Below are 14,543 nucleotides of genomic sequence, written 5' to 3'. Positions count from 1 at the left end.
CAGGAATAAAGGGAAAATTAAAATTGTGGACAAGGATGCAGAGGAATTGGAACTGCAGTGTGGGGCTGAGGGATTGGAAATGGTGCAGCTCCTTCAGAAAGCAGCTCTGGCAATTTTTAAAACATTGAATCTAGGGGCTCCTGAGTGACTCAGTTGAGTGGCTGCCTTTGGCTCAGGTCATGATCCCAGGCTCTTGGGATCGAGCCCCACATCGGGCTCCCTGCTCAGTGGGAGGCCTGCTTCTTCCTCTCCCTCTGCTGCTCTCCCTGCTCATTCTCTCACTCAAATAAATAAATAAAAACTTAAAAAAAAAAAAAAAAAAGCATCAAGCTAAGAAGCCAGATGCGAGACCAAATAACGTGTGATTCCTTTAATGTGAAATGTCTGGAATGGGTGGCAGATCCGTAGAGACAGAGAGTAGACTGGCAACCGGATGGGCTGGGACCCAATTAAAATGACATCAGTGACTGCTAGTAGGTATAGTGTTTCTTTTGGGGAATGATGAAGATGTAAAATTATAGTGACAGTTGCACAACTGAATTTACTAAAAAATTGCTGAATTGAACGTTTATTTTTTTAAGATTATTTGACAGCACACAAGCAGGGGGAGCGGCAGACAGAGGGAGAGGGAGAAGCAGGCTCCCCGCTGAGCAAGGAGTCTGATGTGGGACCGGATGTGGGCTCAATCCTAGAACCCTGGGGTCATGACCTGAGCCAAAGGGAGACACTTAGCTGACTGAGCCACCCAGGCGCCCCTGAATGAACATTTAAATTGGTAAACTTATGGTATGTGTCAATAAAGTGGGGCAGGGGGTGAGAGACCTAGGGCTTCCATGGGGAGAAATACCTCCCTTGCCCATTGGAAAAGACCTGGCTTGGCAGGTCATTGCCTAAGCGGAACTTCTGGGATCTAGTGGCCTTGGGCTGCCTCCAGCCCAGCCAGCTAAAGATGGACTGAGCCAGGAACGGAGCCATGGAAGTGGGGCTGGCGGGGAGTCCCAGGAGCCCTGGGGTATGGGCAGGGAACAGGATGGAGCCACTGCTCCTATGTTTAAGGGGCACATCATGTATCCTGATCCCCTTCTTATGAAACCCCTGCACCGCAGACCTCTGCTGAGTGAGTCTGTGCTCCTGTCCGGGGAGTGCCCCACTTTGAGGTACTGGAATGAGGGTGGGAGAGGGTGGCTGGGTGCTGTAGGAGACAAGTCCATCAGCATTTTCAGGACCTCCCTCTCATCCTGTCCTTCACTGGGGGCCTGGGTAGGACTGCACCTCTTTCTGCTCCCAGGAGCCCTGGGTAGAAGGGGCATTCCTTGGAGCTCCTCTCAGATCTCAGATTCTCAATGACCTGCCTGCTCTCCCAGCTCCCCAGCGGGCCCAAGGCATGTCCTGGGTGTGGGCTGGCCCCTGGTGGTGAGACAAGGAAGGAGCCACACATTTCTCCTCCCACACAAGGTGGTGGGATCCTATAGGCAGTGATGACAGGCAGAAAGGGGTAAGTGACCCTGAAGGTATTCTGGGGTGTGTAGGCAGAAGGTCAGGTAGGCCAGGAACAAAAGAGGAGACAGGTGGAGAGCAGAGAGCCCAGCTCACTCGTTCCACACATGTTAACTGCAAAAGTGTCATGGTAAAATGATCAGGCAGAACAAAAGGCCCTATTATAAAAGCCCTCCTCCCACCCCGAAAGTCCCAGTGCCCCACCCAGGGCAACCACTGTTTTCGTGGCCCTTAAAAAAAAAAAAAAAAAAAAAAGGCACAAGTGGGAGTTTGCTATACCCACTAGTTTGGCCTTTAAATATAAATATATAGGGGCACCTGGGTGGCTGAGATGTTAATTAAGTATCTGCCTTCTGCTCAGGTCATGATCCCAGGGTCCTGGGATCAAGCCCTGTATCTGGCTCCCTGCTCTGCAGGAAGCTTGCTGCTTCCTCTCTCACGCCCCCTGCTTGTGTTCTCTCTCTGGCAGGTAAATAAATCTTAAAACAAAAATTAAAAAATATATAAATATGTATATATGATTTGCAGAACGTTAACACCACACATTGTCCTTATCCCCCCACTTTTTTTTTTTAAAAGATTTTATTTATTTATTTGACAGAGATCACAAGTAGGCAGAGAGGCAGGCAGAGAGAGAGAGAGAGGAGGAAGCAGGCTCCCCGCTGAGCAGAGAGCCCGATGCGGGGCTCGATCCCAGGACCCGGGGATCATGACCTGAGCCGAAGGCAGCGGCCTTAAACCACTGAGCCACCCAGGCGCCCCCTCCCCACTTTTTTTTTAAGCAAATGCTTAAAAATGCTTCATCCAGTTGATGTACCTTAATTTCTTCGATCAGCCCCCTACTGTCTGCAGAGAGTTCCCAGCCTGATGGGGAAGATGAACAGAGACAGTATGACTTGTCCGGAGTAATCCTCGAAGCTCCTGCCCAAGCATCCATGAGCTCGGGCCTTGAAGGCTCTACCAAACCCGTCCTAATCTTTCTCTGCTTCAGGCAGCCCCCACCACTCTGGATGAAGCCACATCCCACAGAGAGGCGCCCTGACAACCTGCGGCCCAACTCCCCCAACCCTTGTGTGCCCTAAAACCCAGAAATGCTGGTCAAGTGTTCCCGGTAGGGAAATCTGACAAGTCTTACCTGGAGCAAAGAGCGTTTGGAGGGGAGACTGGAGGGGAGTGGAGAGAAGCGGGGGAGGGGGGAGGTATAGGCTATGGCCCCAGGAGGGCACAGCTCTCTGGGCTAGTCTTGGAGCTGCTCCCAGGGAAACGGTGGGAACCTTCTGGTACCAGAAACTGACAGGGAGCCAGAGCTGCTCACTGACCTGGGAACAAGGCAGAGGGCCTGCAGTTCCTGCCTGTGGCCCGGGAGGGGACAGAGGAGGAGGAAAAGAGCTCTTTGAACTCCCATGTTCTCTTTTGGTTCGGACTCTGGATTCTCTGCCCTGGCGACTCTTCCTCTGACCCCTCCCCTTTCTCTCAGCAGTTCACTCAGGCCCAACACTTTAGAAAAAGCTACCTCTGCCTCCAAAAGGACCCAGAATCCTCTTAGGGAGTGTGGTCCTCCCAAAGGGCCCAGCGCGCAGCCTGAAAAGTTGCATCATTTGGGAACGGTGGCAAGAACAGTGGGAGTTAGGAGGTCCAGGTTCTAGTCCTAAACATGTTCTCCTACTGGTTACTGATCTCAGCCACGTCACTTCCTTTCTCTGGCTGTCAGTTTCCCAGGAGGTACAATGAAGATATGGGGTCCACCTGTCCTGTTTCGGCTACCCTTTAAGGATCAAACAGAGAGCCTTTGACCACACCCCCACCCGTTCCCCCACGCCCCTGCCCTGTCCCACCATGGTCAGTCCAGATTCACATGACCTATCTCCTTCCACTTCCTGATCTTTTAGTTCCTCAAATCCGCCCAGCTCTTTCTTTACTCTTCTCTAGTCTTTTAAAAAAATATATTTTATTTATTTATCTGACAGAGAGAAAGATCACAAGTAGGCAGAGAGGCAGGCAGAGAGAAGGGGAAAAGCAGGCTCCCCGCTGAGCAGGGATCCCAGGACTCTGAGACCATGACCTGAGCTGAAGGCAGAGGCTTAACCCACTGAGCCACCCAGGCGCCCCCAGTCTTCATACATACATTTTCTCTGCCGGGAATGCTCTCTCCTCCCTCCTTTCCTAGTCAATCCCAATTTAATTCATATTAAATGTTGCTTCCTTTTGGAAGTCTTAGGCCAGGTACCTATTGTGTTTCTTCACAGCATCACAACTTTATGTTACAGTGGCCAGTGTCCAGGGCAATGAATTGCAAAAGAGCAGAGGAACAAGCAGGACAGAGCTCGTCTATTCTCCCAGGGAGGAAAGGGGCCAGACTTCCCAGAGAAGTCACCTGAGTTTCTGACAGGCTGGATCTTTTAAGGGGTTTTGAAGGATGTGAGAGGGTTGCGACACTTGGCCAGGTAGAGCAGGAGATGGCAGGTTCTCTGAGGGGCTCTGTCCCGGGCTCATCTGGGATATGGGGAGAGAATATGCTCCGTAGTTGGGGGGTCTACTTTCCGAGGATGGAGAGCACAGAGAAAAAGAGAGGCAAGTGGACACCTGTGAGTTTTGTCTGTTAGCTTTGCTGGGGTGGGCCAGCGGGCGAACTTTGAATAGATTCCTTTCAATTCTTTTTAGGAGTAAATGAATTTATTAGAGCACTTGAGCGGGAAGGGGGAGGGGGGCAGAGGGAGAAAGAGAGAGAGAAGCTCAAGCAGACTCCCTTCTGAAGCCAGTGGGGAGCCAGATCCCACAACCCTGAGATCATGACCTGGGCCAAAATTAAAGAGTCAGAAGCTTAAAGGACTGAGCCACTCAGGCGTCCGGATTCCTTTCAATATATGTAAGTATTCAGTTTCTAGGTTTTTCCTAGAGGAGAGTGCCTGTATCTGGCACAAAATAAAACTCCAAATAAAAATCTGTTGGGCAGTTGCTGGATGGAAGACAGTGTGAAAGCTCTTCAGGTACAACTGTACCTGAAGACGCTTCTGAAGGGCACCGGGTCACAGCCCGAGCTTTTGACGACACGGGTCACGCGCTCCCACACCACGAGCCGTCAGGAGACACCCCCGGGACTCGGGTCTGGGACCCGGAAGCGCGGTCTTTCCCCACCAGGCTGGGGCGCTACCTTCTGCGCCACGTGGTCTGAGACCTGCAGCTGATTGGGCGCGGGCCGTCCCGCCCCCTAGTCAAGTCGCAATTGATGCCCCGCGGGCCCCGGGCCAGCCCGAGACCGCAGGACCATGGAGGCAGCAGCTGTCGCCGCAGTCCTGGGCTTCCTGGTCCTGGCCGCCGCGGGCGGCTCGGCCGGGGACGAGGCCCGGGAGGCGGCGGCCGTGCGGGAGCTGCTGGCCCGGCTGCTGGGGCCCGGGCCCGCGGCCGCCTTCTCGGTGTCGGTGCAGCGCTCCCTGGCGGCCGAGTCCGGCCTGGACACCTACCGCTTGAGCGGCGGCGGCGGCGCCGGGGCGCCGGTGCGGGTGCTCGGCTCCACCGGCGTGGCCGCCGCCGCGGGGCTGCACCGCTACCTACGCGATTTCTGCGGCTGCCACGTGGCCTGGTCCGGCTCTCAGCTGCGCCTGCCGGAGCCGCTGCCCGCAGTGCCGGAGGAGCTGACCGAGGCCACGCCCAACAGGTACGAGGCGCGCCTGCCCGCGGGGTCCCACACCGCCCCCCGTACGCCCCACCCCCGGCGGCCGCCTGCACCTGCCTCCCACCTTCCGCCACGGGGCGCCCTTCTCTCAAAGGCCCGGCCGCGCCCCGCTCTAGATAGGGCACCGAGACTGATCCTAGCGCCGGCCATAGGGTCGCTCTTGAATAAGTCACGTAGCCTCTCAGAGCCTCAACTGGCTCATCTGAAAAATGGAAACAGTGACATCTATCGCGCAGTGTTGGTCGTGAGGATCTGCCCCGTGACGGGCGTAGAATGTGTGGTGCACAGTTAGTGGCCAGAAAATGCTATTCCTTTCCTTCCACCTTCTCTTGGAAGATGCTGCCCGAGGAATGACACCCACCGCCTCACAGCCTCCATGCTGGCGCTTGTCCCACTGCAGGGAGGTGCTCACACTTCCGTCTCCACATGTGGGGAGGGGACCCCCCCCCCCCTTCCAGGACAGGGACCAGCGTTGCCGTGGAGCACTTAACCACTGTGCAGAGGGGGGCTCTGGAAGAGTTGACAGGAGATCCAGTGCGCTCTCCGGGACTCCTGCCTGGCTGCGGCTAGGGGCACCTCAGAACAACTGGGAGGCCCAGGCCCCGAATGGGAGGGCATCAGGCCCCTCATAAGAAAGTTCTTGGCATCTGGGAAGAAAGGTTCAAGAACAAGCCGTTTAGAGAAGGGACAAAGATTTATGAAGTCTAGAAGTCAGAAAGGTGCTACTTCACAAATGAGCCATCTCTCATCCCAGATGAAGCGTTTTTTGTTTCTCAAATTAGCTATCCACGTAGAAAGAGGCTTACTTTTTAACTTTGGGTGTTTTAAAGATTTTATTTATTTGAGAGAGTGACTTGAGTGAGTGTGAGCAAGGGGGCAGGGCAGAGGGAGAGGGAGAAGCAGGCCCCCCGCTGAGCAGGGAGCCCAACGTGAGGCTTGATCCCAGGACCCTGAGATCATGACCTGAGCCGAAGACAGATGGTTAGCTGACTGAGCCACCCAGTCGCCCCTAACTTTGGGTTTAACCTTTACTTGGGTGGTTAATTTTTCCATTATTTTAGGGGTGCCTGGATGGCTCAGTGGGTTAGAGCCTTTGCCTTTGGCTCAGGTCATGATCCCAGGGTCCTGGGATGGAGCCCCGCATCAGGCTCTCTGCTCAGCAGGGGACTTGCATCCCCCTCTCTCCACCTGCCTCCTCTGCCTGCTTGTGATCTCTGTCAATTAAATAAAATCTTTTTAAAAAAGGTTTTTCCATTGTTTTAAGGTTGTGATTCGGGTTGTGGAATTACCCATGGGGAGCAATTTTAAGAATGTCCAACTTTTGCAGCTTTTACTACTGGAGGGAGTGGGGCGTTGTAGTTTTCCAGAATGGCTTTACTTGGGTCACCTTGTCTCCCGAGCCTCCCTTCCCTCCTGCCTCAGTACTGAGTCTCAGCGTCTCAGTACTGAGTCTCAGTACTGGGTCCGAGAGTGAAGGAGTGGACGGCCACAACTCCTCCTGTCTGAGCTCGATCTGGGGTGGGGGGCCTTGTTTTCAGGGAAAGGGACACTCAGAGTTTGGGGGACCCTCTACGCTCAGAGTCATGATGCAGCTCAAACCCACCCTGTCCCCCTCCCCCCTGGCAGGTACCGCTATTACCAGAATGTGTGCACACACAGCTACTCCTTCGTGTGGTGGGACTGGGCCCGCTGGGAGCGGGAGCTGGACTGGATGGCACTGAATGGCATCAACCTGGCACTGGCCTGGAGCGGCCAGGAGGCCATCTGGCAGCGGGTGTGTGTCCCCCTCTCCTCTGGGTCCCTGCATCCCCACAGCCCAGGCAGGGTCTGACACACAGAATAAAGACTTTAGAGGTGTTCATGGCGTGCATGATGGCCCAAGCTGTCCAGAAGCAGGCTTCCATTGCTGAGCCGAACACAGAGGAGCACTTGCTCGGAGCTGGACCCCAGCACCCCACTAGAAATGCTAAGGAGTCGGGCTTCCCTCTCTCCCCATCCCCACAGCTGGTCAGGCCGCTGCTTCCATGGGTTCTGTCTTATCGGCAGCCCTTGATCTGCCTCATCGTCTTTATCCTTTTTCATGGCCCCAGTGCAGGCTGTTGCCCCCTCTCCCTGGATGACCCCCACTCCTAACCCCTCAAGAGCCTCTGAACAGGACTCCTGGCTCTTAAGTTCCACCAGTGTCCTTTCTGAGATGCAAATCTGGGAGAGACCTGCTCCTGTCAACACACGGAGGAGCTCCCCTCCGCTGCAGGCATCCCCCTGGCCTGGGGGCTTCCGTGCCAGGGCCCTGAGGGCTCTGGCTGCTGGAGGTGGGGGCGGGGAGGGTTGATGGGTTCTTTAGTCTCCCTGCAGAGCTGGCCTAACCCGTCATTCTGGCCCGCCTCGCTCTGTGAAGCTTTCTAAGACCCCTTCCCCATTTTGGGGAGAGCCCGTTTGTGCCTCACCTCACTCTTGCAGCAAAACTGACCGATAAGTCAACTCCCTTGTTCACAGGCCTGTTTCTCCTGGACTGTGGGCTCCCGGCAAGGGTCACATTTTGTCTTAGTAACGCTAGGGCTCAGCCCAGAGAAGAGATGAGTGAGCGTTGAGCACATGAATTACTGAGTAGGGATGAATGTATTCACCTGTGTTTATGTGTGGGGCTCGCCCTCCTCCTCAGGTGTACCTGGCCTTGGGCCTGACCCAGTCGGAGATTGATGAGTACTTCACTGGCCCTGCCTTCCTGGCCTGGGAGCGCATGGGCAACCTGCACACGTGGGGTGGCCCCCTGCCTCGCTCCTGGCACCTCAAACAGCTGTACCTGCAGGTAAAAGGACTGGGAAGGAAAGGGGGCAGCATTGGACAGTGCCACGTAGTCCTGGGCCGAGGAGGGGTGGGTCTTTGGCCAGCCTTGGGGCTCTTAACTAGGCCTTGGGGACTCAGTGTGCCGTGGGGGAGTGAGGGCCTCCGCCTCAAGGCCATGCCCATCGCCTTCCCCCTCCGTTCCCTCCAGCATCGGATCCTGGACCGCATGCGCTCCTTTGGCATGATCCCGGTGTTGCCTGCCTTTGCAGGGCACGTCCCCAAGGCTCTCACCAGGTAATGTCCCCCCCTCACCCTACCCTGCCCTTGGACTTGGCTTGAGGGGGAATTTATTTTTTTCCTGCAAAATGTGAAGCTCTGGATGTGGGCCTGGGCTTGATTCCTGGCCTTCCTCTCTTGTGGCTGGGAAAAGTCTCCGAGGCCCAGCTGAGGAAACCCCCCCCGCTTCTTCAGATAGCCTTGCTGGGGCCCCCAGCCTTGTTAGCACCTCCTCCGCGCCCATGAACACCCGCTTCCCACCATTGTTACAGGGCTTAGTGCACTGCTGCTGGTCTGGCTGGCCACCCCCTCCCCTCCCGGCTGGGTAGCAAGAGCCTCATTCTTACATTCAGCAAGTGCTTGTCAGACCAGGCTCTGTGCTGGGTCGTGGGGATGTAGCGATGAAGGTGCATTGAGTTCCACCCCTGCTGTGTGAGAGGTTGGCAGGGCCATACCGTATAGTGATATGGGCAGAAATATATGTGGGTCCACTTCTCTGTTTAGGCCCCTTCTGCCTGGGGAAGAGGGGCAGCCAGGCCTCAGAGCAGAGGCAGCCCTGGGCCAAGCATTGAAAAATGAGTGTTGCTTGTTTCAGCTGGTTGGGGGGGGAGGGGAGAGAACAGAAGCTTTACAGATGAGATGAAACTCAAAGGATGTTGAGAAGTAACCAGCTACATAAGCAGGGAGGGAGGAGAAAAGGATTCCAGCCACAGGACACAGTCTGTGCAAAGGCACGGGGGCACAAGAGACTGGAATGTGTTCCAGGAACTGCAGATAAGCCAGGGAGGCTGCTGGTGAAATCTGTATCAGCCTCCAGTAAATGTTTGGATTGCCCCCTGCTCCCTCTCCCACCAGGGTGTTCCCTCAGATCAACGTCACCCAGCTGGGCAGCTGGGGACACTTCAACTGCTCCTATTCCTGCTCCTTCCTCTTGGCTCCAGAAGACCCTCTCTTCCCTGTCATTGGGAGCCTCTTCCTGCGGGAGCTGACCAAGGAGTTTGGCACAGATCACATTTATGGGGCCGACACTTTCAACGAGATGCTGCCCCCCTCCTCGGAGCCCTCCTACCTTGCCGCAGCCACAGCCTCCGTCTACCAGGCCATGATCACAGGTTCGGTACCAGGGAGAGCCGGGAAGGCGAGCCCCCTACCCCCAACCCTCAGGGACATGGGTGTGGCAGAGGTCAGGGAAAAAAAGACAGCACTTGACCGTTTACCAAGCACTTGCACACATACACCGTCTCAGTTAACCATACTGTGGGTGGGAGATGAGCTCTGGAGCCAGACAGCCTGCTCGAACTTTGGCCTGTGTGACTTGCAACAAGTTATCTCCCACCCAGTGCCTCAGTGGCTTCATCTGTAAAATGGGGCTGCCTCATAAGCAGAATAATGCCTGGCCCAGAGTAAAGTGCCATTAAGTGCTGGCTATTGCAAATATTTCATTTGGCCTCTGCCTCCGAGCTGAGGTAGGTAATGCGGGCCAGAGGTTAGGGGATGTGTTCAAAGCCAGTGGGTGCCCTTCCTGGTCCTCCAGGAACCCAGTGCTTTGTCCTGCCACTTACAGGGTGGGGCAGAGAGGGGTCAGGTCAGCAGTGGCTGGGTGAGGAGGCCTCCATGTCAGCCAGGAAGGGAGCACATTGGCTTAGGCTGCTCTGAGAGCACTGTGGTCCAGGCCCTGTGGCCTCAGCCTTGTCCCAGAGCCTGTCGGGTCTGCACATTCTCCTGAATCGGAATGACTCGGGCTTGGGCCCAGGCACATGTTATAACTAGCCTTCTGGGTAATTTTTTTAAAAGATTATCTATTTATTTATTTGACAGAGAGAGAGAGAGAGAGATCACAAGTAGGCAGAGAGGCAGGCAGAGAGAGAGGGAGAAGCAGGCTCCCTGCTGAGCAGAGAGCTCGATGCGGGGCTGATGCAGGGCTCTATCCCGGGAAGCCTGAAATCAGGACCTGAGCTGAAGGCGGAGGCTTAACCCATCGAGCCACCCAGGCGCCCCCTTCTGGTAATTTCAAAGCTTCATAAAGCTTGCCAACTGTGATCGAGTCATTTAACTTCTCTGGACCTTGGTCTCCTCATCTATAGAACGAGGTGAATGGCCCCCTACCCTCTTGCCTCTCATCAGTCCTCTCTCTGTCTCCCTGCCTCTGCCCCAACCACAGTGGACCCTGACGCCGTGTGGCTGCTCCAAGGCTGGCTCTTCCAGCACCAGCCCCAGTTCTGGGGGCCGGCCCAGGTGAGAGCCGTGCTGGGGGCAGTGCCCCGCGGCCGCCTCTTGATTCTGGACCTGTTTGCCGAGAGCCAGCCCATGTACCTCCGCACGGCCTCCTTCCACGGCCAGCCCTTTATCTGGTGCATGCTGCATAACTTTGGGGGTAACCACGGTCTGTTTGGGGCCCTGGAGGCCGTGAACCAGGGCCCTGCCGCAGCCCGCCTCTTCCCCAATTCCACTATGGTAGGCACGGGCATGGCCCCGGAGGGCATCAGCCAGAACGAAGTGGTCTATGCCCTCATGGCAGAGCTGGGCTGGCGGAAGGACCCAGTGGCTGATTTGGAGGCCTGGGTGACCAGCTTTGCAGCACGTCGGTATGGAGTCGACAGCAAGGAGACAGAGGTCGCCTGGAGACTGCTTCTTGGGAGTGTTTACAACTGTTCTGGTGAGGCCTGCACTGGGCACAATCGCAGCCCCCTGGTCAGGAGGCCGTCTCTGCAGATGGTCACCACCGTCTGGTACAACCGATCGGCCGTGTTCGAGGCCTGGCGGCTGCTGCTGGCAGCCGCACCCACCCTAGCCAAGAGCCCCACCTTCCGCTATGATCTGCTGGACGTGACTCGCCAGGCGGCCCAGGAGCTGGTCAGCCTGTACTACACGGAGGCGAGGACCGCCTACCTGAACAAGGAGCTGGTTCCTCTAATGAGGGCGGCTGGCATCCTGGTCTACGAGCTTCTGCCAGCCCTGGATGGAGTGCTGGCTAGTGACAGCCGCTTCCTGCTGGGCACGTGGCTGGAGCAGGCCCGCGCGGTCGCCGTCAGCGAAACCGAGGCCCGTTTCTATGAGCAGAACGGCCGCTACCAGCTGACCCTTTGGGGGCCCGAGGGCAACATCCTAGACTATGCCAACAAGCAGCTGGCGGGGCTGGTGGCTGGCTACTACGCCCCCCGCTGGGAGCTCTTCATGCAGATGCTGGTTGAGAGCCTGGTCCAAGGCCGTCCCTTCCAGCAGCACCATTTTGAAGAGAATGCCTTCCAGCTGGAGCAGAGCTTTGTCTTCAGCACACAGAGGTATCCCAGTCAGCCCCAAGGTGACACTGTGGACCTGGCCAAGAAGCTCTTCCTCAAATATTACCCCCGGTTGGTGGCTGGGACCTTGTGACAGATGAGCCACCCTTGGGTGGTGGTCTTTCCTGAATTCCAGGCCTGGGCAGGCTCCCAGGGCCTCAGGCCCCGGCAAAAGAACTCAAAACCTGCCAGAGGATCAGGCATGGGAAGTTGGGGCGGGGGTTGAGCTGCCCTCCTCCTCCTCTCCAAATTTGGGATCAAAGTACTTTTTTAATACAACTTAATAAACTGGTGAGTCCCCTGGGCTTCTCAGAATGTCACTACCATGATGCCTGGGAGGACTTGGGCTATAGGATGGACATTGGCGTGAGGCTCTTTCTCCCTGCCCTGTTTCTGATACTAACACCCGACCTTGAAACCGGGAATGCCCTCCCAAAACGTTTACTTTCACCACCGCAGCCAACTTTGGAACCTGTAATTGTCTCTATGGGACAGAGGCACACCCAGGGGAAGATGTGTCCAGGGCACTCAGTGCCCACATCTCCTAGTCGCAAAGCTTTGCCTTGCCTCTGACCAGCCACCAAAGAACGGGTATTCTCAGCAGGGGCCTCATCTCCACCTTGACCGGGAGCAGGACAAGGAGAGCAGGCCCCATACCCGAAGGAGGGCTCAGCCTTGAGATTAGGTTGGAGACACAACAAGGGGTGGGGACCCCGAGGGCGGGGGCGGGGCGGAGCAGGTTAGCTTAAAGAGCTCAGAGTCTTGAGCGGTGCACTCCCTGGACCTCTCCCCACGGTCTCCCCATGGACCGCACAGTCGTGCTCATCACTGGCTGTTCCTCTGGCATCGGCCTGCACCTGGCCCTGCGTCTGGCGTCCGACCCCTCCCGGAGCTTCAAAGGTAGTTGAGAGGCTGGGATGGAGAGCCCGGGTCCAAGGGGACCAGGTAGTGGTAAGCAGGGAATTTAGATCCTCATCTTCTTCCGAACTTCCAGTGTATGCCACGCTGCGGGACCTGAGGGCGCAGGGCCCTCTGTGGGAGGCAGCCCGGTCCCTAGGGTGCCCTCCTGGCTCCCTGGAGACGTTGCAGCTGGACGTGAGGGACGCGGATTCTGTGGCCGCTGCCCGGGCACGCGTGACCGAGGGCCGCGTGGACGTGCTGGGTGAGCCTCCCCGCAACACGCGTGCAGAAGCCTCCCCGGCACTGTGTCCAAACCAAAATGTCCTGAGGCCCAGGGACCTGCTGGGTCCGAGGACAGAGAGGCAGGCAGGGTCCGACTTCTCTCCCCTCAGTTTGTAATGCGGGGCGGGGTCTGCTCGGGCCGCTGGAGGCGCATACGGCTGGCGCAGTGGGGTCCGTGCTGGACGTGAACGTGGCCGGGACGGTGCGGACACTGCAGGCCTTCCTGCCCGACATGAAGCGCCGCCGCTCGGGACGTGTGCTGGTGACCGGGAGCATGGGCGGCTTGATGGGTGCGTGGATGGGGCGGGGCCAGCAGGAGGGGCGGGGCCTGTGGCAGTGCCTCTGGCTGTCTGGGGCTTCCGGTGGCGACCCTCCCAGACAAGCCTCCGAAGCCTCTTCTCCCCTCGAAGGGCTGCCGTTCAACGCGGTTTACTGCGCCAGCAAGTTTGCGATCGAAGGTCTGTGCGAGAGTCTGGCGGTTCTCCTGCCTCCCTTCGGGGTCCAGTGAGTCAGCGCCCCGCTCCGGGGACCCCTGCCCCCTGACTTTGGGAACTCCAGCCCCCTGTCCTGTTGGAGCCTCTCTCAGGCGTTCTCCCTGGCCCCTCCCCACTGTGGGTCACAATTATCGTGTGCCAGGGCACTTGCCATTCCTTACCGCGCCTCTGCTGCCATCCAGCTGGGAAGCCGAAGAGGTTAGGTGACTGGCTCAAGGTCACACAGTAAGGGAGCTTGCCAGGTTGGAATTCCGATGCAAATCTCCCTCACACCCCCGAAATGGCTGTGGGAGGGGGGGAGGCAGGGGTGCTTTTCGGGCTGTAAGCCGCTTTTCAAAGGCTCTGGTTACCTCGGCGGCGCCGGCTCCCGGGCATAGACCCGCATCTCGCTGGTCCTGCCCTGCCCGGCGGCAGGGCTGGGGTCCGGCCTGCTGGCTGCGCCCCCCTCCCACTCGCCGCTTTGGGCCCGCAGCGTGAGCCTCATAGAGTGCGGCCCGGTGCGCACCGCCTTCCTGGAGAAGCTGGAGGGCGTCGCGGGCGGCGTGCTGGACGGCGCGGACGCCGAGACCCGCCACCTCTTCTCCCGCTACCAGCGCCATCTGGAGCGGATCTTCCGCGAGGCGGCGCAGGACCCGGAGGAGGTGACCGAGGTAGGGGTCGGCCGCGGTCCCGGGAGCAGGGACGGCGCGCAGCGGCGGTGGGGGCGGGGCGGGGTACCCAGCTCCTGCCAGCGCGCCTCCTCCGGTCGCGGCAGGTCTTCCTCGCCGCGCTGCGCGCCCCGCGCCCCGCGCTGCGCTACTTCAGCACCGAGAGCTTCCTGCCGCTGGCGCACCTGCGTCTGGCCGACCCCAGCGGCTGCAGCTACGTCGCCGCCATGCACCACGCGGTGTTCGCCGACGATCCCGAGGAGGAGCCGAACGCCGCGGCCCCCGGCGGCCCCGAGCTCTGCGCTCCTCCCGCCGCCACCGCCCCGCAATAAAGGCTTGGTCCGCCGCTGTCTGCTGCTCTCTCCTTTGTGCCCCAGGGGCGCGCGGTTCTGTGGGACGGCGCCAGGCTGCCGGCTGCACTGCTCCGGTGGGACAAGTGGCGCGTGCCGCGGGTGGGCGATCTGGAAAGATCGTGGTTAGCCCGGGTTATAGCTGTGCGGAAACCGAAGCCCAGAAAGAGGAAGAGGCTAGCCCGAGGAAGGACAGGGCGGCGACGCATGGATTCCCATGCGGTGTCTGCAGCAGGCGTTAGGTGGACCGGGGAAGGGCGAGAGCCAGGTTGTGACTCGCCCCCCACACACACACACACTAGTCATGGGATATCAAGCAAGGGCCTTAACCTTTCTCCCACTGTTCTCTTACCTGTAAA

At 57.9% G+C, this 14,543-nt stretch overlaps 2 protein-coding genes across 3 annotated transcripts; both read left to right on the top strand.

Annotated features, from left to right (window-relative positions):
• Positions 1–4,720: 4,720 nt before the first annotated feature.
• On the top strand, positions 4,721–11,826 carry NAGLU (N-acetyl-alpha-glucosaminidase). Its single transcript, XM_059149809.1, has 6 exons — positions 4,721–5,152; positions 6,797–6,944; positions 7,833–7,979; positions 8,166–8,251; positions 9,089–9,345; positions 10,395–11,826. The coding sequence occupies exons 1-6, from the start codon at positions 4,764–4,766 to the stop codon at positions 11,603–11,605; spliced, it is 2,238 nt and encodes a 745-aa protein (XP_059005792.1). The 5' UTR covers positions 4,721–4,763; the 3' UTR covers positions 11,606–11,826.
• Positions 11,827–11,970: 144 nt separating this feature from the next.
• Positions 11,971–14,184, top strand: HSD17B1 (hydroxysteroid 17-beta dehydrogenase 1). Of its 2 annotated transcripts, XM_059149811.1 has the most exons (6): positions 11,971–12,411; positions 12,506–12,673; positions 12,804–12,983; positions 13,104–13,197; positions 13,660–13,837; positions 13,942–14,184. In XM_059149811.1, exons 1-6 carry the CDS (start codon positions 12,315–12,317, stop codon positions 14,164–14,166), a joined length of 942 nt encoding a protein of 313 aa, XP_059005794.1. In that variant the 5' UTR covers positions 11,971–12,314; the 3' UTR covers positions 14,167–14,184. The 2 variants fall into 2 exon arrangements, with proteins under 2 accessions (XP_059005794.1, XP_059005793.1); XM_059149810.1 differs by having other exon boundaries at positions 12,804–13,197.
• The last annotated feature ends 359 nt before the right edge of the window (positions 14,185–14,543 follow it).

This window comes from Mustela lutreola, chromosome 15, assembly GCF_030435805.1.
Source record: "Mustela lutreola isolate mMusLut2 chromosome 15, mMusLut2.pri, whole genome shotgun sequence".
Lineage (NCBI taxonomy): Eukaryota > Metazoa > Chordata > Mammalia > Carnivora > Mustelidae > Mustela > Mustela lutreola.
The sequence above is the reverse complement of the archived record's forward strand: the minus strand, read 5'-3'. Positions and strand labels throughout refer to the sequence as shown.

Coding starts and splice junctions, on each gene's coding strand:
- NAGLU (XM_059149809.1), top strand. CDS start 4,764: ATGGAGGCAGCAGCTGTCGCCGCAGTCCTGGGCTTCCTGGTCCTGGCC. Junction 8,252..9,088: donor GTCCCCAAGGCTCTCACCAG/GTAATGTCCCCC, acceptor CTCTCCCACCAG/GGTGTTCCCTCAGATCAACG. Junction 9,346..10,394: donor CTACCAGGCCATGATCACAG/GTTCGGTACCAG, acceptor CCCCAACCACAG/TGGACCCTGACGCCGTGTGG.
- HSD17B1 (XM_059149810.1), top strand. CDS start 12,315: ATGGACCGCACAGTCGTGCTCATCACTGGCTGTTCCTCTGGCATCGGC. Junction 12,412..12,505: donor CCCCTCCCGGAGCTTCAAAG/GTAGTTGAGAGG, acceptor CCGAACTTCCAG/TGTATGCCACGCTGCGGGAC. Junction 13,838..13,941: donor ACCCGGAGGAGGTGACCGAG/GTAGGGGTCGGC, acceptor CGGTCGCGGCAG/GTCTTCCTCGCCGCGCTGCG.